Source organism: Biomphalaria glabrata, chromosome 8 (genome assembly GCF_947242115.1).
Source record: "Biomphalaria glabrata chromosome 8, xgBioGlab47.1, whole genome shotgun sequence".
NCBI lineage: Eukaryota > Metazoa > Mollusca > Gastropoda > Planorbidae > Biomphalaria > Biomphalaria glabrata.
Genome location: NC_074718.1, coordinates 7,803,129 through 7,826,263, shown reverse-complemented (window position 1 = coordinate 7,826,263; position 23,135 = coordinate 7,803,129). Strand labels below are relative to the sequence as shown.

Below are 23,135 nucleotides of genomic sequence, written 5' to 3'. Positions count from 1 at the left end.
GAAAACTTTCGGTCACATGACCATAACACGGGTCATATTTGCATGTACTAGCAGTACTGTCACTTGTCTATTGACAGCCGTTGACCTGTGTGATTGGCCTGAGTCATGTGTGCCAGTAGGTCGTCCGCGCGTTAACCCTATCAGTCCGCCACTGGAGTTGTTGATTCTACTTGAGAATAGATATATGTAGAAACACAAATGAAATGATCATTTAATTAAAATTAAAAAATCCGAAAATTCAGCATCAAAGTCTTCACCAAAATTTTAAACCGGAGACGTCTAGGTTCGGAAACCAATTGTTATATCGGTTCCCGGTCATTTCATCCCCTATCACTTAATCCTCGGTCATTTCATCCCCTATCACTTAATCCTCGGTCATTTCATCTCCTATCACTTAATCCTCGGTCATTTCATCCCCTGTAACTTTATCCTCGGTCATTTCATCCTCTGTCACTTTATCCTCGGTCATTTCATCACTTGTCACTTTATCCTCGGTCATTTCATCACTTGTCACTTTATCCTCGGTAATTTCCTCCCCTGTCACTTTATCCTCGGTCATTTCATTCCCTGTCACTTTATCCTCGGTCATTTCATTCTCTGTCACTTTATCCTCGGTCATTTCATCCCCTATCACTTTATCCTCGGTCATTTCATCCTCTGTCACTTTATCCTCGGTCATTTCATCCCCTGTCACTTTATCCTCGGTCATTTCATCCTCTGTCATTTTATCCTCTGGTCATTTCATCCTCTGTCATTTTATCCTCTGGTCATTTCATCCTCTAATCCATCAAATACTTGTATAATGTATGAAATTAACAAAAATTTTATTGATTAATTTGTATTTACATGACAAAAATTAATTGCGCTTAAATAAATAAGAAAAGAATATATTGTCGTTAACAATATAAAAAGTTAACATCTATAGATAAAGGGCTAATGTAAAACAAAATAATTGCGTGTTCATTGAGATAAATAAGAAAATCTAATGATAGTAGGTAGTAGTTTTTGTAGTTCTAGCAAAGCTTATATCAACTCATTCTGTCCGTCTGTCAGTGTGTCTGTCTGGCCGAAAATGTGTTCACGTTATTGCTCCGACACCCAATCTCGGATGAAGCTGATGTTTTGTACACTTTTACCTAAAAAATAAGAATCAATAAAATAAATTAACCAATTAACTAGCTCATATAGAACTAGCAGGAAATGAGAAGGCTGACACACTCGCCAAGAGTGGGAGAACTAACACACTAATAAACTCTGCACTCTATCCAGAAGAATTGAAGAAATTAATCGTAAATAAAATAAATGAGAAATGGACGAGCTCTCATCCAAATCACAAGAAAGATGATGCTTACTATAAGCGACAAGACCAACGTCTAATCTTTCGACTCAGGACCGGACACAACAGAATGCGACAACACATGTACCGGAAGCTCAAAATTGGAACCAGTGAAATCTGCCCATGTGGAGTATCACCAGAGAATGCAGACCACGTCCTCCAAAACTGCTCTCTTTACCAAGAGGCCCGTATAAGACATTGGCCCCAAATCACCCCAATAGAAAGGAAACTATATGGAGAGCTCCCTGATTTGGAAACCACTGCGCAGTTCATCTCATGTATCGGTCTACTTATCTGAACACTCGAACATAACAATGAGAACGAAGAAGAAGAAGAAGAACCAATTAACTATTGGGAATAAATGTACTTTGTTTGGTATCTCAAACAAAGGAAAAAAATAGTACTTGACTGAGGTGGTGGTGTTAATGGTATAAGCTGAATTAGTCTCCTTTATTTTATAGTGTCGTCTGATTTAACAAAACATGCAACAGAAACAATAGATAACTATACAATCTTCCATGCTCATAGACTCTTCGCTACCAGAGTGGTTACCGTGTTGGCTTGAGAAGCCTGAGAAGGTCGATCCCTTCCTTTTTTTTTTTAAATATACATTTAAAGAGCGATCACCTATTTACCGCATTCTTTCCCCGCTACCCCATTCCAACTGGTCCAGACAAAGTGATAGGATCATAGCGTATTGACGACGCTAAAAACATGAAATTGCGATAAAACAAAAAATTAATTGGTCAAAAATTATTACTAACCGCACAGATTTTTAATTTTTAATCTAGATCTATTTCAAATGGAATGACATGACTGATTGAAATTAATTGATACACTTAACATAAGCTTTGCTTTTGCTTTTTTTTAAAGTATTGTTAATAATTTACTTGTTTCCAGTTTTTGTTTCATTTATAATTCTTCCTCAATTATCGTATTGTTGTAGGTCAAGTTACACTTTAGATTGTAAAATTCGTATGATTAAATAACAGTACATTTATCTCCGTCTGTCGCGTGAGTTTGACAGGATTGTCGAACAAGAACATTTTTTGTTTGCCTCGGTGCGCTCACCACCTACTAGGTGTAGTGAAAAAGATAACTCTCTGTGATTGGATCACAAGTAAAAAGTCAACATCGTAAAAAAAAAAAAAAAAAAAAAAAATTGTCATAAAATTGAGGGCCAACTCCACCATCTGCCGGTCCCAGGCCCAGGTGAGAAAAGAGGAGGGTTTGGCGTGGGGGCTAGCGACCCCACCCTGTAAAACCTCAATTGCAAAATAAACGGCAAACTTTAAACATATAGATAAATAGAAGAACGTTGAAGGCACAGTTGTCATAGAGTCCCTCCCATTCTTCTCTCACATTCACACTGTATGGGAGTAAACATGTAATCAATACACTGAATTTCTTTGATTTATAATAAGTAAACAGCCAACTTGCAATCATGTACTAACTGATGATTTTGTACAAGAGAACAATGCACGAAAAAAACAACAACAAAGAAAATGTGTATGCGCATCTATATCCATCCATCCCAGTGGCGCTACAGCCCATGGAGGGCTCTGGCCTGCTTCAAGACATCCTTCCATTCAGATCTCTCCTGGGCCTTTCGTCTCCACGCACTTACCCCAAGCTGATGCAGATCTGCTTCCACATCATCAATCCATCGCATTCGGGGTCTGCCTTTGGGTCGCCTGTCTTTTGGTTTTTGCCTGTATACGATTTTCGCTCCTCTGATATCTGACATTCTTTCAAGGTGACCTGCCCAACGTAGTCTGTTCATGCGCATCTATAAAGAATCCGATTTTTACCAGGTTTCTATGTGACTTCAAAATGTATAGCTTACGTATATCTGACCATATTGTTAACATTAGTCGGACTCGCAGCTTAATTTTTTTTTCGGCAGGGAAGGGTGTGGATGAAAATGTCTTTTCCTTAGAGTTTGTTATTATAATACTTTGAGTAGTTCTACGTGATAGTAGATGTAGACCTACATACTAGTAGTACCGACTGGTATGATGGTGTCTATTATGAGCTTCGGCACCACACATCTATTAAAGATTTGTGTTACTGGAATTGCACAATAAATAAGCAAAATATAAAAAAATCTTATTTTAAAAAAAAAATAAAGGGGGGAAACCCCGTCCTTAAAAAACATATCTCAATAATGTAGAAGTTACTTCCCTTATTCGATATCAAACAAAATAATTAATTACCAATAATTAATTGACTAATTGATTATTTCTGCTTATTGATTCATGTTTTGTTAGGTACAATAAATAATTGTTTAAAGTATCAACTTGATCGGAGAATGCATGAGGGTGAAATAGCGTTAACAATTATTTGATTGACTAAACCCAACAAATTTAGCCATATCCTTGAGCACTGAAGTATTGGTTTCTCTTGTTGCTATTAAACAAAATAATGAATTACCAGTAATTAATTGTCTAACTGTTTGTTTGTTTTTTTTAATTGATTCATGTCTTGTCTATGTCAATGAATAATTGTGCGAAGTTTCAGTTTTATCCGAGAAATGGGTGTGGGAGAAATAAAGTGTAAACATTTTTCACCAGACAGACAGACAGACATAGTTGATTAAAGTGTGACTCAAATATTGGGTCCGAGAAACTGTTTTTCACTAACAGAAGGGGTGAAGGTGAGTAACTAGCGCCTAAACAAGTAAGCTTCGAGCAGGAAGGGCTCATTAGACTTAGCTTGCAACCCATAGAGCACAAAAAAAAAACTGAATTCAAACCTCTGCTGCTTTGCAGCTATAGCCAAACATGGGAAAGGAGCCTGCAACCATAGGTAAGGAATTACATAAAAAAGATTTTAATTTTATAACTTATAGCACTGATGTGCCCTTGAACTTTATTCTTGCTTTAAGAAATTATTTTAATAATATCAGATGTAGGTGACCGGTCACTTCATCCCCGGTCACTTCATCCCCGGTCACTTCATCCCCGGTCATTTCATCCCCGGTCACTTCATCCCCGGTCATTTCATCCCCTGGTCATTTCATCCCCTGGTCACTTCATCCCCCGGTCACTTCATCCCCCGGTCATTTCATCCCCTGGTCACTTCATCCCCCGGTCACTTCATCCCCTGATATTTTCATCATTTGATAATTTTATCTAACAAATTGTAATTTTAAAAAGCATTAAATGAGCAATATTTAATGTATTCCTTTTTTATTTAAATGACAGAGAGAGAGAAAGAGATAGAGAGAGAGAGAGAGAGAGAGAATCACACCCTAAATATACATGCAAGATTATTTCCAATAAGCATTCAAACAATTAATTTTAAGGCTATAGGAACCTCATCATGACGGGTATGTTCACATAACTAGAGGCCCCCCACCAGTTTCGATATCTAAAGTGAATATCAATAAACAAAATACATACTTACATATACATGTAGAAATGAAATATCGATATAAATAAAGTCCTATAACACAATTTGTAACTTTAATGTTTATAAGGAAGACCGCCTTTATTAGAAAAAATTAAAACCTTATTACAAGGCTAAAAATGACTCGCCCATTTTCAAGAAAGAGCGATTGAAAAATCAAATAAAGTGAAACATGGTCGTACTTTCACCACACCTTGGCCTTTGATGATAAGTTATCAGCGGCACGGTCATAATTATTCTAATCGCACTTCTATCTCTCAAAAGATTCCCACTACTTGCACTACACCTTGGCCTTTGATCATTACGCTATAGATAAGTACACACCCAGATTTACCATATAATATTAGATTTCTCATTAAGAATACAAGTGGAAGAGGAAACACTATAAACGCATTAGTAATATGTCATAAAATGTAAAAAAGAAAGCATTCTACATAATCATATTTATATATAAAATATTTAATTGGGGATGAAATGACCGGGGGATGAAGTGACCGGGGGATGAAGTGACCAGGGGATGAAATGACCAGGGGATGAAATGACCGGGGATGAAGTGACCGGGGATGAAGTGACCGGGGATGAAATGACCGGGGATGAAGTGACCGGGGATGAAGTGACCGGGGATGAAGTGACCGGGAACCCAGATGTAATAATAAGGCTTGCCTTCGAGTCCGAAGATTAGTGAGGAATGCAGTATTTTCTGTGGCTACGCAGCACCAGCTGTGGCCTACATATTTTGTCACACACTAGGCAGGCAGAACCATTGTCTGCAATTGGTCTTTTCGCCGTCTGCGTCTGTCCTCGGCAGCGGATTTTCTTTTGGTCTCAAATGCGCATCCCGCGGCCTTTGTGAGTGACCTCCATCTGTCTCGTTCCGATGCCTCATGCAACCAGGTGCTCTCTTCTATGTCAGCTAGAGATGGGAAACGAACCGAAATGGAACCCAACGAACCGAACTTGAACCTCACTTATGACCGAATTTTTGCAATTTGTACATCTATTTTTGGTTTAATAATAATAACAAAATTACTTAAATATTTTATTTAAATTCTAATTATTCCATTATCTTTTAAAAACTTTGGAAAAGGGAGGGGTATTTTGGAAACTTTAAAAAGAAAAAAAAAAGCGGCGCGCGTGGGATACCCATGGGTTTTTGATATGTGCCGACTCCTCCCGAGGTTTATAGATAAACTGAAAGAGGCAGCAGCGTATGCAAAATTCGTTGACCGCGTTTTGGAGATCATGTAAATTGTGAGCCAGCAGGAGCAGGGCGCAATCATCGCCACAGAGATAAAGAAGCTCCGCTATGACCATCTCTTTTGTTTTTGTATGGGATAGTGGACGTCGAAGATTGAACATATTGCCGTCCGAACGAAAACTGATATTGATTTCATCGTGCAATCGCTGCCTCGTTTGACCCAGCATTACGCCAAAGAAGATAGCGAATAGAGTAGGAGCAAGAACACAGCCCTGCTTCATGCCATTTTCTATTTGGAAGTGATCAGACAGGTCACCATTGTGTCTAATCTGGTCTTTTCGCCCCTAATATCAGATGTAGGTTTGTGTACTACAGTTTTTACAACTAGAACAGTTTGTAAAATCAATGTTTTACCTAAAGTGTTTTCCGTATTTCGCTATAAGTAAAAAGATCTTGTAAGACGCTCCCAAACCATTATGTGTAATAATCTATATGATGTCTGAGAGAGATTTTGTGGATCTATTCAGAACTTTATCTTTGAGTGTTCGAAAGTTTTTCAGATATGCATGTATTTTGTCAGGGTGGTATTGTCTCAAATGATCCTGCTGCGTAATTAGTTTCATATTGTCATAAAAGGGCACTTAGGCAACCGCTTGTTTGACAAGGAAGGAATTAATCCCAATTTTAAATAATCAACGCTGTACAGTCTACATTCTTTTTGTTAAACATTGGTTGCATGTAGACAAAATTAAGTTATTGAAATAAGTGTTGAAATTATATACAACAATTTTTCATTCGAATAGCAGTATACATATTTAAAGGATTAACCAAGGAACAAATCATATATTAATGTATGAAAGAGTTACGTTAATGGTATGTAAACATTAAAGTCATGACCTGCTTAAATGAAATTTATTTTCATAGACCCCCGTGGACATCTCAAAGACCCCCAATTTATTTTTTCACTTTTGTGGACCCCTTGGAAGTCTTCGTAGACCCCGGGGGTCTATATAGACTTATTTTGGAATCACTGCGCTAGAGACTTGCATGATGACCACCACAAGTTATTTTTTTGGTTTTAAATATATTTGATTTCTTAAAACACAACATAGGAATCTTCACAAAATTTTAAATTGCACAAGTCCTTTTTTTGTTTCTTTTGTAAACTGTAAAATAATTTTTTAATCGACAATTTTATGGTACATTTATAAAATGTTTGATTATTGTTTCAGTAGATATTTTTTTTTTTAGAAAATCATTTTTAGACTCAATACCATAAAATTTATTGGTTTACTGCAATTACACCTCAAAACCAGAAATAAAATGACTTATAACACTATGGCTTAATTGGATGTAACACCTATGTTACTATTTAAGACCTTGATAGTGGGCAATCAACATTATCTCTTGGTTAGTAACCTACCATGATGAACTCAGTCGTTTATGGAGTTTTGGTTTGTGCCCTCGGAATCGTGGTAAAAAAAAATCTTTTTATTTTCAGAATTAAACTTTGATAACAAAAATAAATTCCTCTCATTAAATGTAGTATTTTTTTTTTTTTTATTTATGAATTTAACACTCTTTTCTTTACAGATATATCTTATTAATGTTTTTCTTAAGGTATTCTTCACGTCCGATATTGATATATCTGAACTATTGTCAGTATAAAACATTCAAAGGAGTCATGTATACTAAGCAAATATTTTGCTAAGAAAGAATCTCGACCTCAAGTGACAAAGATTCAGCTCTTTAAGTCCAATGTTAAGTGTATTTTGCTATATTGACCGAAAGGACAACTAAAACTGTCATAAGAAAAGTGTAAACCTTTATAAACAGCTTCTTCTTCTTCTTCGTTCTCATTTTACATGTCGGAGGGTTAAGGTCAGTAATCTTCTTTCTGAGATGAACTGCGCAGTGGTCTCCAGAACAAGCAGTTCTCCGTATGGTTTTTTGTTCTATAGGAATGTTTTGGAGCCAGAGTCTAGTTCGGGCCTCTTGATATAGTATGCAGCTTTGAAGGACATGGTCAGCATTCTCTGGTGATGCTCCACAAGGGCAGGTTTGGCTCGTCCCGACTTTAAGCTTCCGGAACATATGTTGTCCTCATTCTGTTGTGTCCGGTTCTGAGTCGAAAAATTATACGTTGGTCATGTCGAGATAGGCTTAAAATAGGCGTCCTTTTTCTTTTAGTTGGGATGTGAGCTGGTCCGATTCTCAATTATTCTACTCTCTATTATTTTCAACCTTTCTTCTGGGTAGAAGACTAGAGTCCAAAACACGCATTTCATCAGCTACAGTGATCTTCTGCAAATAATCAGCAAAACTGTAGAAGTTTTAGGGGCTGGATTGGGAAAGAAACAAAGGAGAAAGAAAGAGGGATGGCTATGTCAGTGTCTGGCAACGCAAAAGCAGAGGCCTACACTTTCAAGTTTGATTAAACCTGAAACAGAATACTATAGAGATTTGTCAATTTCTTCAATAGAAGCAGTGTTTTCTAAGTTATAAAATAGAAAAAAGAGGTAATCATCTTCTTTTTTGAAGTAACGTCTATATTATAAAAGATAAAATAAGCTAAGAAGTTTTCATAACTTCACGAGGTATCATACATGAATACATGCAGCTGATATTCAACGACCGCCCGGTCTACACCTATGTAATTTTGTATTTGAAATAAAACATGAATGTGAAGTATTATTGCATTATTTTATAATAATAATAATAATCTGGCTTGTCTTCGAGTCCGAAAATTAGTGAGGATTGCAGTATTTCCCGTGGGCCAGCTGTGACCTACATATTTTGCCACATGCAGCGCAAGCATAACCATTGTCCGCTGGTGGTCAATTTAGATTTTCTTTTCGCCATCTGCGTTTGTCTTCGGCAGCAGATTTTCTTTTGGTCTCAAATGTGTATCCCGCGGCCTTCGTGAGTGACCTCCAGCTGTCTCGTTCTGAGGCCGCATGCAACCAGGTACTCTCTTCTATGTCAGCCAAGGAAAGTCGACGCCTAAGCTGGTCTTTGAAGCGTTTCCGTGTTACGTCGACCACCTTTTAGCTCACCAAAAAAGACTGCCTTTGGCACACGTTCGTCTCCCATACGGGATACGTGCCCTACCCAGCGCAAGTGTCGGGAACTGTATGTGTAAATACTTACAGAGTTTCCAACATAATATGCTGCAGAAATATGATTAATAAAGAGCGGAGAGGAATGCATCCTTGCCGCGTTCTAGATTGTCCTAAAACGGTTCAAACGGATTTAAATGAACTGCTTCATAGCACACCTTAACGATTTCTACTTTCTCCTCTACATTTTAGGGAATTTATGGGCAAGATGTAACTCCTGCACCAAACGATGTTACATCTATATATCAAGCCATTGACGTGACGACTTCTAAGGCCAGGGAGGGTATGTATCAATATGAGAGGTTTGACATTGTTCTAAGTAAAATGATATTTTACCAGCGTACTTTCCATTTGACGTGGGATACCATGGGTATCGTGTTTAAACTTATTTTTGATTACATTTCCATGTTTATTTGCCTCGCAAAAATGTATTTTGTTTAATTGCTTATATAATTTTCAGCATTCACCCATGCGAAAAAAGCCGATTTTATTTTTGTGTTATATATCGGTCCGTCCGTCCATCCCATTAAGATCGCAAAAAATAGAAATAATATTGAAACTTCATAAGCAAAATATTTTCGATATTTCAAAACTTTTGTGCAAATGACACTTTTATCTTCTTAAAGTAAACCGTTGTATTTTAAAATGCATTATGCAAGCAGTTTCTCATGAAGTTACAACACTTTTTTTTAAACAAATCTTTTATCAACCAACGTCTGTCTGGTAAAATGTTTATACATGTTATTTCTTTCACACCCAATCTCGGATGAAGTTTAAATTTTGCACAATTATTTTCTGTACTTGACAGCTCGAGAATTCATACAAAAATAAAATTAAGCAATTAGTTAATATAATATTGGAAATTATTATTTTGTTTGATATCGACAGTTGAAATAAATCTTACTTGACAGATGTGGTGGTGTAAGTTGAATTAGTCCCCTTGAGGAGATTTGAACCCTGAGTTCAACTTGAAGTCGTACAACGTTTTTTTTTAATACATTAAAAAAGCGATCACGCTAACATTCACGGAGACAACTACGTCTTTCTTTCCTTTCCCAACTCGTCCAGACAAATGCCAGTATCATAGCGTAGGGACAAAGCATAAAAATGCGTTTAACCAAAATAGTCTTTGATAATTTTTCTAATCGCACAGATTTATTATTAAGAGATTGACCCTTTACAAATCAATTAGATCAATAAGATAATCATTACATGAGTTAGGCCAGGTTTTTTAGCAAACTTCCCCGTCACTTTTACCTATCCCTTGGTCTGATGGACACAATATCTGTCAACCTTCTTTCTCCATTCTTCTCTGTCATTTGCCTTCGATAGAATTTCATTATGATATTATTTTGAAAATATTGAAACCTGCATTTTTACCTTCCTGGGTGGACCACTTCCGAGGCCGATATTGAGTTTGTGGTTCCACACAAACTGTCTTTGTAACCTTGTTGGTTTTAGTTCTGTAACATTTATTTAATATCCTTTGCGAATGATTCCTAGACTTCTTTTTTTTTTAAATATAGCTTTTTAATAAGGTCAGAACAAATATTTTTTCTCTAAAATTGTTCACGCAATAAGTAGCACTTAACGGAGGATAGATATTTATGTACAAATTATTAATAATATGTTTTTCAGAAATAACATAACAAAACAAGCAGCAACTATAATTCATTTTATTTTGCGATTAGATCTAAATATTTTCTCACTGCTGTATTGATTTGGGTGCATAAAAAAATAACCAGCGGGGATACACAATTAAAGATCATTATTATTGTGATTAAAGTACTATAATCTAATGAAGATAGACATGTAACATAACATTTTGTTTCTTTTTTTTTCATTCTGTTATAACAGGAATTAAAGCTTCCGAACTTGAAGCAGCAATGGATGACATTAGAAATAAGGCGGATGAATATTTGAATGAAAAAGGTGCCAAAGGTAAAGCAAGTTAATACGGTAATAGTTATGTTCGCTGACGCATCTAGCTAGTTAAAAGTGATAAAAAAGTAATAAATAATTGATAAATAAGTAATAAATAAATGATAAGAAAGTGATAAAAAAGGGATAAAAAGGGATAAAAAAGTGATATAAAAATTGATTTTAAAAAAGGGATAAAGGTGATTAAAAAGGGATAAATAAGGAATAAAAAAGAAAGTGATAAAAAAGTAAAGGTGAAAGGCGCAACGAGTTTTATGTAGTCCGTCACATAATGATTATGTAAACAGAAAGGTTATCAAGTATTTTAGGATATATTCTACCTTGAAAAGTTTTGTTGCAACAGTTGATTTTTTACTATTTGATATTAGGCCATTTTTTAAAGATGAAATATGTAAGCCCTTTCTTATACAAACGAAAAACACTTAAATATAGCATTTAGCATAAGTGCATAGTATGATATCATGTACTATAAGTAAGACAAAAAAATTTTTTATTAATACCTTATAAGTTTGTTATCTTTTAGGTTTGCCAACTGTAAGAGGCAGGAGAGGGTAAGGGAAGTAAGAAACTTACCTCCGTAAAACCCGAGTACAATAGCGGTCCTACAGCAACAACTATTTTTTAGCAAAACAATGTAATATCTAAGCTATACTGATCACACCTAATAGTGTGTGACCTTGGTCAATATCGGTAGTACAATCGGTACATATAAACGTGTCTTTCTATCTAACGTTATTAGCAAACACGAAAAAATGTTCAATTAATGTCCGCCTTTGAGTTTTTATTGAAAAAAAAAAAAATTCTTGGTAATCTTGTCGTTTGGGTAATTCTTCTTTCTCTTGTTTTGATCTAATAAAAGTTGTGGCTTTCTGGCGTCTTTATATATTTAAGAAACGTAATTTTCTTTGGAGTCATGTTATGTCATATCCTACTAATTATGATAATCATTATGATAATGTTAGATCTGTAGATAATGTAATACTATTTCATTTTTTTTCCCTACAGTGGAGAAACAAGACATAGTAAATCTATTGGCTGAGGTCACATCCAAATACAATCAAGGAATTGTTTTATCAACGTTTCTAGAAGGTAAGCAAGTTATGAGTTTATAGACGTATTGCCAAATTAGTAGCTAAATTGTCTTATCAAAATTACGCAACCTCATGTTCCTGTGTACACAAAGCTGGGTCCATGAAATTTTCTGTGTACACAAAGCTGGGCCAATGAAATTCTATGTGTACACAAAGATGGGTCGATGACATTCTCTCTGTACACAATGATGGGTCAATGACATTCTCTGTGTACACAAAGCTGGGTCAGTGACATTCTTTGTGTACACAAAGCTAGGTCCATGACATTCTCTGTGTACACAAAGCTGGGTCAATGACATTCTCTGTGTACACAAAGCTGGGTCCATGACATTCTCTGTGTACACAAAGCTGAGTCAATGACATTCTCTGTGTACACAAAGCTGGGTCCATGACATTTTCTGTGTACACAAAGCTGGGCCAATGAAATTCTCTGTGTACACAAAGATGGGTCAATGACATTCTCTCTGTACACAAAGATGGGTCAATGACATTCTCTGCGTACGCAAAGCTGGGTCAATGACATTATCTGCTTACGCAAAGCTGGTTCAATGACATTATCTGTGTATGCAAAGCTGGGTCAATTACATTATCTGCGTACGCAAAGCTGGATCAATGACATTATCTTTGTACACAAAGCTGGGTCAATGACATTCTCTTTGCACACAAATCTGGGTCAATGACATTATCTGCATACGCAAAGCTGGGTCAATGACATTCTCTTTGTACACAAAGCTGGGTCAAATACATTCTCTGTGTACACAAAAGCTGGGTCAATCATATACTCTGTGTACACAAAGCTGGATAAATTGCACGTTTCTGCATATGAAACAGGAAACTGAGACAATCTTATCCTCGGTGTGTATAATGCTTGGACTTCTTCTTCTTCTTTCTCATTTTTCAAGTTGGAGTGCTCAGGCAAGTAATCCTAAACCCTATATCTGAAATGAACTGAACTGAATGAACTGAAGTGATCTCCAGATCAGGCAGTTCTACGTATAGGAGGGTTTAGGGGCCAGAGTCTTTTTCGGGCCTCTTGATATAGTACGCATTTTCTAAGGACATGGTCAGCATTCTCTGATGATGCTCCACAAGAGCTTGGACAATGCTTGGGCAATTTCATATTCCATGAACATGGAGTAGACAAATTTTCATTTCATACTATAAATTTCAATCTTTAATTTTAAATGATGGTGTCAGAAAAACACGAATTATACCTTCTCATTACTATTTTTCGGCTTTGAAAAAAATATTAATTTTCAAATTTAAATTTTAAATGTAATTAAAACACATGCAATTTGCTTACGTTACTTTCCATTTGACGGACAAAGATTTTGATGTGTATTTCTTTTAAAATACTTATTGTGCAGTCAGTGATAGTTTTTTCAACAATTCAATGCTAATTATTTCATATCCAGATCCCTTAGTTCAAGAAGGTCGAAAGGTCAGCGCTGGACTGTACACTCTTAACGAGCTGTCCAGAAGGCTGAAGGAAGCAGACAACGGTAAGAAACTGGGCATTTACATTTAAACTAGATTTGTGTTCCAATATTAATGGCTTAGAATTACCTGCTATTTTTAAGAATATATTATTTTATCAATTTTTTTCAAGGTGTGGCAAATGTTGCAATCTGCCAAAATGTCAGTGTACTGGGCTGTTGAGCATAAGCGACAAGGGGTTTGATCACCGGCAGACATATAAACCGCAGACTAATCATTTTCCCGACATAATTATTACTTTAAGTATTAATGTATATACCTGGTGGCTGATATGTAAAGCGCTTTGCTTCCGAACAGGGGTGATGGGTTCAAATCCTGGGAAGACTGATATTTTTAATTTCAGTATCTTTGGGCGCCTCTAAGTCCATCCAGCTCTAATGGGTATCTGGCATTAGTTGGGCAAAAGTGCTGGCCACATGACGCTCTCGTTAGTCGTAGGCCACAGAAATAGATAAACTTTACATCATCTGCCTTATAGATCGCATGGTCTTATATACTTGAAGTCCCCTTCTCTATGCGAGAATTAAGATACTCCCTGTTGACCACACAACGATAAAATTTCGCTCTACCCATGATTGAGTTCCCATACGCCAAATACAGAAAGACTTGAGCATTGTTGTATTTTTAGATTTTGATTTTAGTGTAAACTCATAAACCCTGACTTGGAACAGCATGTCCGTAGATGCACTTGACTAAAAAACAAATCTCGTTTTCGGATCAAAATATAGGCCTATTTGATAGTTTACCTTTTACCTTAATCTATCCCTTAGTCTGTTGGACCATTGGGGCACCACGTAAGATTTGTCGACCGTGTTTCTCCATTCCTCTCTGTCTTTTGCCTTAGTTAGCACCTCTTTCAATGACAGGCCCGTCCATTCTTTTATATTGTCTTCCCTTTCTATGTCTGCCTCTTCTTTTTTTTTTCCTGGTACTGTTCCCTGAAGGAAGGTCTTTTTTACGATAGTTAGCAGGTTATCATGGTGTCCAATCTTTGCTGCAAACCTGTCTCTCTTGGTTTGTGATGCGGTCTTTAAATATCTCTAAATCACATTTATTGGAGGGGGGGGGGTTGAAGGGGGGGGGGAGTTGGAAAGGGGGGGGATCCAACCAGAGACTAAACAAAAGACAGCATTTCATAGCTAACTTTCCAAGCAGAAAGACTAAGGCTGCAGTGAGAAAAAACATCTGGAGGTGGGTGTAAGACAGTAGGCTATATTACTGTGAAACTTACTTTCAGTTGGTCAGTTACGTCATACTGGATTGCACCCGCGTGAGTGCTTCAAAAAGTATCCTACACAAATACAATTTCAAAAATAAACATTCAGGCATTTCGTTTACAACTGTTTTCATTTGTCATAAATAACTATTATGTTTTATTTGATTTATTTGCTTTCTTATAAAATACTAAATGAATCAGCTCGAATTTAATTCAGACCTGGCTGCCAGCTCCTTCAAAAAGTATTAAAGACTGGTAAGGGTTAAAATCGAGTTTTATTTCATTCACAGAGACTTTGATCAACACTCTAGTGGCAGCAGTTCAATACACAGCTGGGGCTATAAAAGGAATTGTTCTTACAGCCGGTAAGATACAGCATTATTTTGTAGGCGTTTACTCTGTTTAAATATATCACCAGTTGCTTCCATCTATTTAACTCAGCGGTTCTCAACCTTTTATGCTCGGCGACCCTTCTTTTACAATCCCCCACTTAGCCGCGACCCCCCACACACACACACACACAGCAATAGAAGAATAGACAATAACAATCCATTTTTTCAATGGTCTTTGGCGACCCCTGGCAAATCGTCAATCGACCCCCAAGGGGGTCGCGATCCACAGGTTGAGAACCCCTGATTTAACTTAATTAATGTAATCCATGACTTATGATCATTTGAATGTGTAGATGATTGGCTTTGATCTGCATTTATCGAACTTATAGATCATAGGTGCCCAGCATCATTAGACATTGGAGCCATATGAGCTTTCTAACGTGTGGTGCGCACCCTCCCCCACCAACAATACTCACAGAGTCTATTGATCCGAACCTTTGCTTGCCATTGACTAAGAATTTTAGGCAGAATTTTTACGATCATGATTTGTCTAGCCTTTCAGCATATTAATCATGACAATAATAGATTTATCAATTTTTCCCTATAAAAAACGAAAGTTATTAAAATATTATGTTTTGTCATCTTATTATCAAACCCAACTACCAGCACACAACAGTTAAGTCCCCAGGGCAATGACACTAACAAATGTGTAAAATTTTTTACTTGTTTTGGAAGTTCCTTTAGAGTTGAAGATAATCACTTCCTAATACAAACCTCCCACATGACGAAGGAAGATGGTAGTGGGCAGGGTTTGAACGACCGAAAGACAATCAAGCGCACATACTGCTTAACCAGGCAGCCACTATATTCAATACACTCAAAAGATTTTTATGGACAAATTAGTTTAGAAAAACACCCAATACGTAGATAACAAATTATTAGCGAGATATATATGTTTTAGAATGTATTGTTAAGTTTCTCTCCCAATCAGGCCTTCTGTAAACACTGCTAAACACATCACAACGCATCAAGAACTTGACAAAAAGGCTCAAAATAATCTGGTACTTTAATAAGGGTCAAATAAAACAGCCAATACAACACAATCAACTACTACAACGTTAGACTGTATATCACCGTACTAAACTCATAAACTCTACCGTCTCTTCCTGGACTCGTACGTTTCAGTGGAGGACTGCACCAGGACCGACTTCATGGCCGACTAACAGTCCCGGTCTCAACGCTCTCCGGTCTTGATCTACCGCTTTCTTACACACTGTCTCTGGTCTGCGCAGGCTTATGATCATATGACCATAACACGGGCGCTATTGACGTGCAAAGTTAATGCCAGTACTGTCCCTTGCCCTTCGATATAGCACGCTAAACTGTATTACTGGCTTGTGTCACATATGTTAGCTAATCACACACAGTGAACCCTTTTGCGTCGCGTATAGGGTTATAACAGTATTGTTCAGAATTTATGTCTGACGACCTTGTATATTGGAGATACTTATTTATATGTATGGAAATAAAAAGAGAAATCCTACGTATATTAAAAAACAATATCATTTTCATTTTCAAACCAAAAAAACAAAAACAAAATTGATCACAGACTATAAATACACTATTATATAACTTTCAGTAACAAATATCCAAAGTACTGAACATAAAGTTCAAAGAATATTTACAAAACCGAAAAAAGATTTTTGTCTTTATCTCCAATGAATCTTCACAAAAAAAAACTATAAAAGCTAATGCGTAAATAAACATCCTGTTTACACATCCTTTAAGACAATCACGCGTTTATTACGTAATAGAAAAAATACAATAATATATTAATAGTTGTACACATATATAGTTATTATTCTTGAGGAAATTTGACATGAAATTGTACAGTAAATATTACAAAATACAATAAAGATAGATTGTCTTCCAAAAGGAATAGTTTCGGTTGTAATCCCTGTGAAAAATTGGAGTTTGAGTTTCAGAATTTTAGGACGTCCCAGAGTCCACCAAACGTTAATTCATACCTGGCATACGATGGGAAAGTCCAACCGTTCGGCCGTTTTACTAGCCACATAACATGTCAACCAGGTCTTGTTTATTTTTTTGTGATGGGAAAAAATTTTACAATTTTTAACCTACAGGATGTGTACATCTTGCTGAAAAAAAAATTAAACGTGGGATTAATTTTTGCATAAATACTATATATTCTAATTTAGTAAAGGAACCACCAAATTAATGACTTCATTTTCCCGTCTCAAACACAATCCAATTAAACTACCTGATATAAGGTGAACATTATGATGGTGATATAAGGTGAGCATTATGATGGTGATATAAGGTGTACATTATGATGGTGATATAAGGTGAACATTATGATGGTGATATAAGGTGTACATTATGATGGTGATATAAGGTGTACATTATGATGGTGATATAAGGTGAACATTATGATGGTGTATTTCAGAGGCAATCTACACCTACAACAGGGACGACTCGAACAATGGAAACAGTCTGAACAAGAGATGGGAAGTCACTGGTAAGTGCATAAAATGCATTTCATTAACACTGTCTTATCTTATCTTATATAATACAGACGTTACTTTAAAAAAAAATGATAACTTCCTACGCGTCATGCATCTAGTCATGCATGTTAACCGATGAGTTAAAGTCTGCCAAGTCACTGGTTTTCCTGGCTGGCTCAGGCAACCCATTCCATGCTCTAATAGCACTAGGGAAGAAGGAGCATTACACTGTATGCCAAATAGCGTATGGGAAAATATCTCTAGAAATAAAAGTCAAAGATCTAGGTCACATTTAATTACTTCGATACTTCCAAATAGAGTACATGAAAAAAAAAGACTGTTATTACTTACCGTGTACCTTTAACAAATAAACTAAATAATAAAAAAATGTAGCAGTTACATTTCAAAATTACTAAAAATTTGTGTTTTTTTCGCAATAATCGTTTTAATATCTTTTTGTAAATCAAAAATTTAAATGTACAAAAAAAAATTGTTTTGATTGAAGCACACGTTAATAGTATTAGGTGCGTAAATTTCCTTCGGTTAAATCACCCAAGCCAGCATTAACTCTTTCTCTCCTAACTGACGATACCAGCGTTGATTCCACCAAAATGTGGTAAATAATTACGGAGAGAAAGAGTTAAAGAAGAGTGACAACGGTAAACCGAGATGATGGCGAAGTTCCATGGAACATCTAATGTGAACACTACTTAGACCAGTCACGTCAAATGTAGTCATAAGATCAACCAAATTGGTCTAGTGCCGTACCGTCGGTGTCTGAATGACCAGCGGGGCACCTATATAAAGAGCGAAGGTGTCACAGACAGGACCGTTCCCTACACGGCTTGGTTTGGTTCAGTTCAGCCCAGTTCAGCGGTGTGATTCTTTACGGTTCGCTGGTGAGTAGAGTCAAGACAACTGGCGAGTATGAGATGACGTCTTGAACTAGATCTGCGATCAACCCCGAGTCAAGTGTGTGAAGTCAGTTCTGAACAGTTTTAAACTCAGTTCAAGCCCGCGACAAAGCGAAGAAAGGAGTGGAGCTTGATACAGCGGCACAAGAGTCGATACGGTAGTACGGTTCTTAATGGAGAAATATTTGTACATTCAGTCAAGTATTGACTGTGATTTATTAAAGTGTTACGTTTTTTTTTGGCCCTGAATTGTCAAGTTCTTTTCTTTGAGCTGGTTGTGTCGTGTGGTGCAGCTGGCAGAGAGCCTGGATCATAAAGAGGCGAGAGTCATCATTGTATCACAAGAGTGGAAGTCTGGAAGTTCCTGAAACTCCCAAACAGAAAGAACTAATGATAGCAGCTAGGCAGAAGGAATCAGGCTACTTATGCACATTTCCGGACACTGGACACTGTCCGATAGAACCTATTTGGCTACGACCAAATAGCATCACGATCCCAGATGTCGACACTGCCACATGGAAGACTAGACAGTTGAGCACATCCTCAATGAATGCAGGGTGCGCAATAACACATTCGATACAACTAATCTTCTGACCTATACAAATTGTGCTTGCGGGTGTGTTTGCCCTGTACGGAGACAGCCAAAACTTAAACCTGGACAGTGCTATAAGGGATTAATCTTAGCATATATATATATATATATATATATATATATATATATATATATATATATATATATATATATATATATATATATATATATATATATATATATATATATATATATAAGGCTTGTCTTCGAGTCCGAAGATTAATGTGGTATGCAATATTTCCCGTGGCAACGCAGCCCCAGCTGTAACCTACATATTTTGCGATTGAAATCCAGCAGTCTCGTTCTGAGGCCGCATGCAAACAGGTGGTCTCTTCTATGACAATTGTCAGCTAAGGCAAGTTGGCGCCTAAACTGTTCTTGAAAGCGTTTCCGTGGGGTACCTCTGTTACGTCGACCACCTTTTGGTTCACCCTATATATATATATAGTAATTAAAGAAATACACTTTCTAATAATTAATCAAAAAAGTCTTAAATGTATAAACATCAATATATGAAATTAGGAATTTTATTAAAATATATTTTGTGATATTGTTAACTCATAATGATGAGACACTAAGTCATGCGCAGATGGTAAATATATATATAAATAACTAAAATAGTAATAATTGAATACATAATTAATAAAGTATGTTTTTTTTTTTGTTAAGGAACCGATGACGATGATCTAAGCAGAAGAGTCTTGCCTACTCGTACCCGTTTTGGTACTAAATTTGTAAGTTCAAAGTTTAATATAAATATATAAATAAATCAGCACATACTGTTATCTCTATCTATCTATCTATCTATCTATCTATCTATCTATCTTTCTCTCTCTCTCTCTATATATATATATATATATATGTTCATATCAATATGTCAATAGTCAATATATGTTTATGTCAACTTTGATAAATAAAAGGCTAATATACTTTTTACTCACAATAATTCTACATACATTAAACAATATACGGTATTATATATTTAGGCCTATATATATATATATATATATATATATATATATATATATATATATATATATATATATATATTCGCCAAAACGAAATTTAATGAATTGTATTGAATATTTTATTAAACTAATTGGTAAATATTATAAAAATATGAAGCGCTGTGTCAATTGTTATAAAACTTTTGTTTTCCCAGAGTCGTCCAGTAGTGTCTAAGAGACGTATGTTAACTACATTATTATATTAAACATAATATCAGCATGTTTATATTTCTGATTATTCTAATGAACTATACTTCTTAAAATATTACTTCAATAATATCATCTATTGTGAATAATTTGCAAATAGCTATCAACTTTATCCCTAACCAATACTTATTATATAAGATTCGATACAGTGGTTTACTTTGTGATTTCCACCGATACACTCTTGGTGTTCGGCGGCTCTATAAGTCCAAGATTTAAGGGGGCTCTATTAGGCCAAGATTTAAGGTGGCTCTATTAGGCCAAGGTTTAAGGTGGCTCTATTAGGCCAAGATTTAAGGTGGCTCTATTAGGCCAAGGTTTAAGGGGGCTCTATTAGGCCAAGGTTTAAGGGGGCTCTATTAGGCCAAGGTTTAAGGTGGCTCTATTAGGCCAAGGTTTAAGGGGGCTCTATTAGGCCAAGATTTAAGGTGGCTCTATTAGGCGAAGGTTTAAGGTGGCTCTATTAGGCCAAGATTTAAGGTGGCTCTATTAGGCCAAGATTTAAGGTGGCTCTATTAGGCCAAGATTTAAGGTGGCTCTATTAGGCCAAGGTTTAAGGTGGCTCTATTAGGCCAAGGTTTAAGGTGGCTCTATTAGGCCAACATTTAAGGGGGCTCTATTAGGCCAAGATTTAAGGTGGCTCTATTAGGCCAAGGTTTAAGGTGGCTCTATTAGGCCAAGGTTTAAGGTGGCTCTATTAGGCCAAGATTTAAGGTGGCTCTATTAGGCCAAAATTTAAGGTGGCTCTATTAGGCCAAGATTTAAGGTAGCTTTATTAAGCCAAGATTTAAGTTACTGGCTCTATTAGACCATGCTTTGATGCATTTTTGAGGCACTTCTAATCTCGATTTATTTATGCCTGCAGAATGGAGAGCGGGTGTGAGCGCTGGGTACAGCTCAGGAGGAGGCTTTAGCGCTGGAGCCTCATTGAGCTACACGTGGAGAGGATAAAAGCTGGACCTTAAGGATCTCATATTAAAAAAATTCAAATAAATGATAAAAACCATGATGAAACAACAACAACAATCTTATTCTTTTAAAACCTAACATGCCTTTAATTATTTAATTCAATAAATATTTAAAATAATTCGTTAAAAAATTATGTTGTTCTGATATTTTCGTTCAGTGTTGTTTTTATAAAGTTTTTGTTTTCCTTTTTTTATGTATTTGTAGGGCAGGGGTTCTCAGCCTGTCGGTCGCGACCCCTTTGGGGGTCGAATGACCATTTGCCGGGGGTTGCCAAAGTCCAATGTAAAATTGAATTTTTTTTTAATCGGAATTTTATTTTTGTTTCTTGTGTGCTGTAACAAGTGTATTTGTACCATTGTGGATATAGATTTACATAAGTATTGGTAATGGTAAGGGACATTACTCAAATAACATTATTGCCAAAAAAATTATGAAACGATCGTCAATTTAAATCGTCAATGGAAAAAAGTATGGGTGACGAATTTAAACACTATCATACTGCCAGAGGATACAGAGGGCACCCTTAGTAAATGTATCATTCTTGTAGGATAATAGCCTATACATGTTTTTTTACTGGTTCTTCTTTGTTGTTGTTGTTTTGTCTTTTATCATGGTTATTCAAAAATATTTGCTGCAGACCATAACTCCGTTGTTGCAGAATACATTTTTCAACAAATCCCGAAATTAAAAAACAACAACACTCTTCACTGAGATTCGAACCTAGGACCATTCTTTTCGGAAGCAACCGTTTTACCACTCGACCACCATGCTTTTAAAATTATGTCTAACTTGAACCATTTTTCATTTGTTTTACTATGTTTATTTTGATATGCTTGTGAATCTTAAATACTGACTGCAGAGCTACAGAGGAATATTCTTGCAGTGCAAATGAGATGCTACAGAAAGTTCCTAGGTACCACCGCATCACAAACGAAAATTAGAGAAAGGATAATTACAGCATTTAGACCCCTTGATGACCTGCTAACTAGGTTTAGAAAACGTTAATTAAAACTATACGGCCATTTAGAAAGGTCTTCAGGGCGCTGAAAGACATTCTATCATGGAACTGATGAATGAATCAACTAGGTCTTAACAAAAATTTATATAGATATATATTGAGAAATAGAGAGAGAGAGAGAGAGATGGATAAAACAAAAGTTCTTTTAAAATAAAAAAAACAACAACTAAGGAATGTATAAGAATATACACTGTTATAGACCAGGCTCTACCTGTGGAAAATGAATGTAGGCCTACGATGCATTGACAAATGCAAAGCTCTAATCTTGAAGTCAATTGTCCATTGCATTTCAAAACATGCATATTAAATATGTAACTGAGTTTAAATTTACAAATTCTCTATTTCTTTCTTAGCTAACATGAAATGCTTGTTAGATTTCTTAATATTATTAATTGCATTAATATTGAAGATTGAATCGGGTATGGCCCCTTAAAAATTATTTTCCTGTACAGGGCCTGCATTTGCCTATATCTGGGAAGAGTCTACGAGGTAATGAAGTTACAAAGATTTATTATTACTATGTACCTGTCTTACAGTATACATAAATATAATATAAATATATAATATTGATATATAAGTGAAAACACTGAATGGAAACGTGGCTTCAAAATAACATATTCCAGTGCCATTAAATCTTAAATAACGAATAAAAATATCATTTAACACTGCCTAGTATAGTGGCACTGTTATATTTATAGTGAATACACCTCCTCTCCCACCCTAGCCACGCCACTGGCTCCCTATTTCTCTCTCGTTTTTCCTCTC

At 36.0% G+C, this 23,135-nt stretch overlaps 1 protein-coding gene across 1 annotated transcript; it reads left to right on the top strand.

Moving 5' to 3' along the window:
• The first annotated feature begins 7,302 nt into the window (after positions 1–7,302).
• LOC129927807 (uncharacterized) lies at positions 7,303–21,482 on the top strand. Its single transcript, XM_056039176.1, has 10 exons — positions 7,303–7,420; positions 9,257–9,347; positions 10,922–11,005; positions 12,011–12,094; positions 13,512–13,598; positions 15,100–15,174; positions 17,609–17,680; positions 19,842–19,906; positions 20,335–20,359; positions 21,249–21,482. Exons 1-10 carry the CDS (start codon positions 7,370–7,372, stop codon positions 21,332–21,334), a joined length of 720 nt encoding a protein of 239 aa, XP_055895151.1. The 5' UTR covers positions 7,303–7,369; the 3' UTR covers positions 21,335–21,482.
• Positions 21,483–23,135: the final 1,653 nt, after the last annotated feature.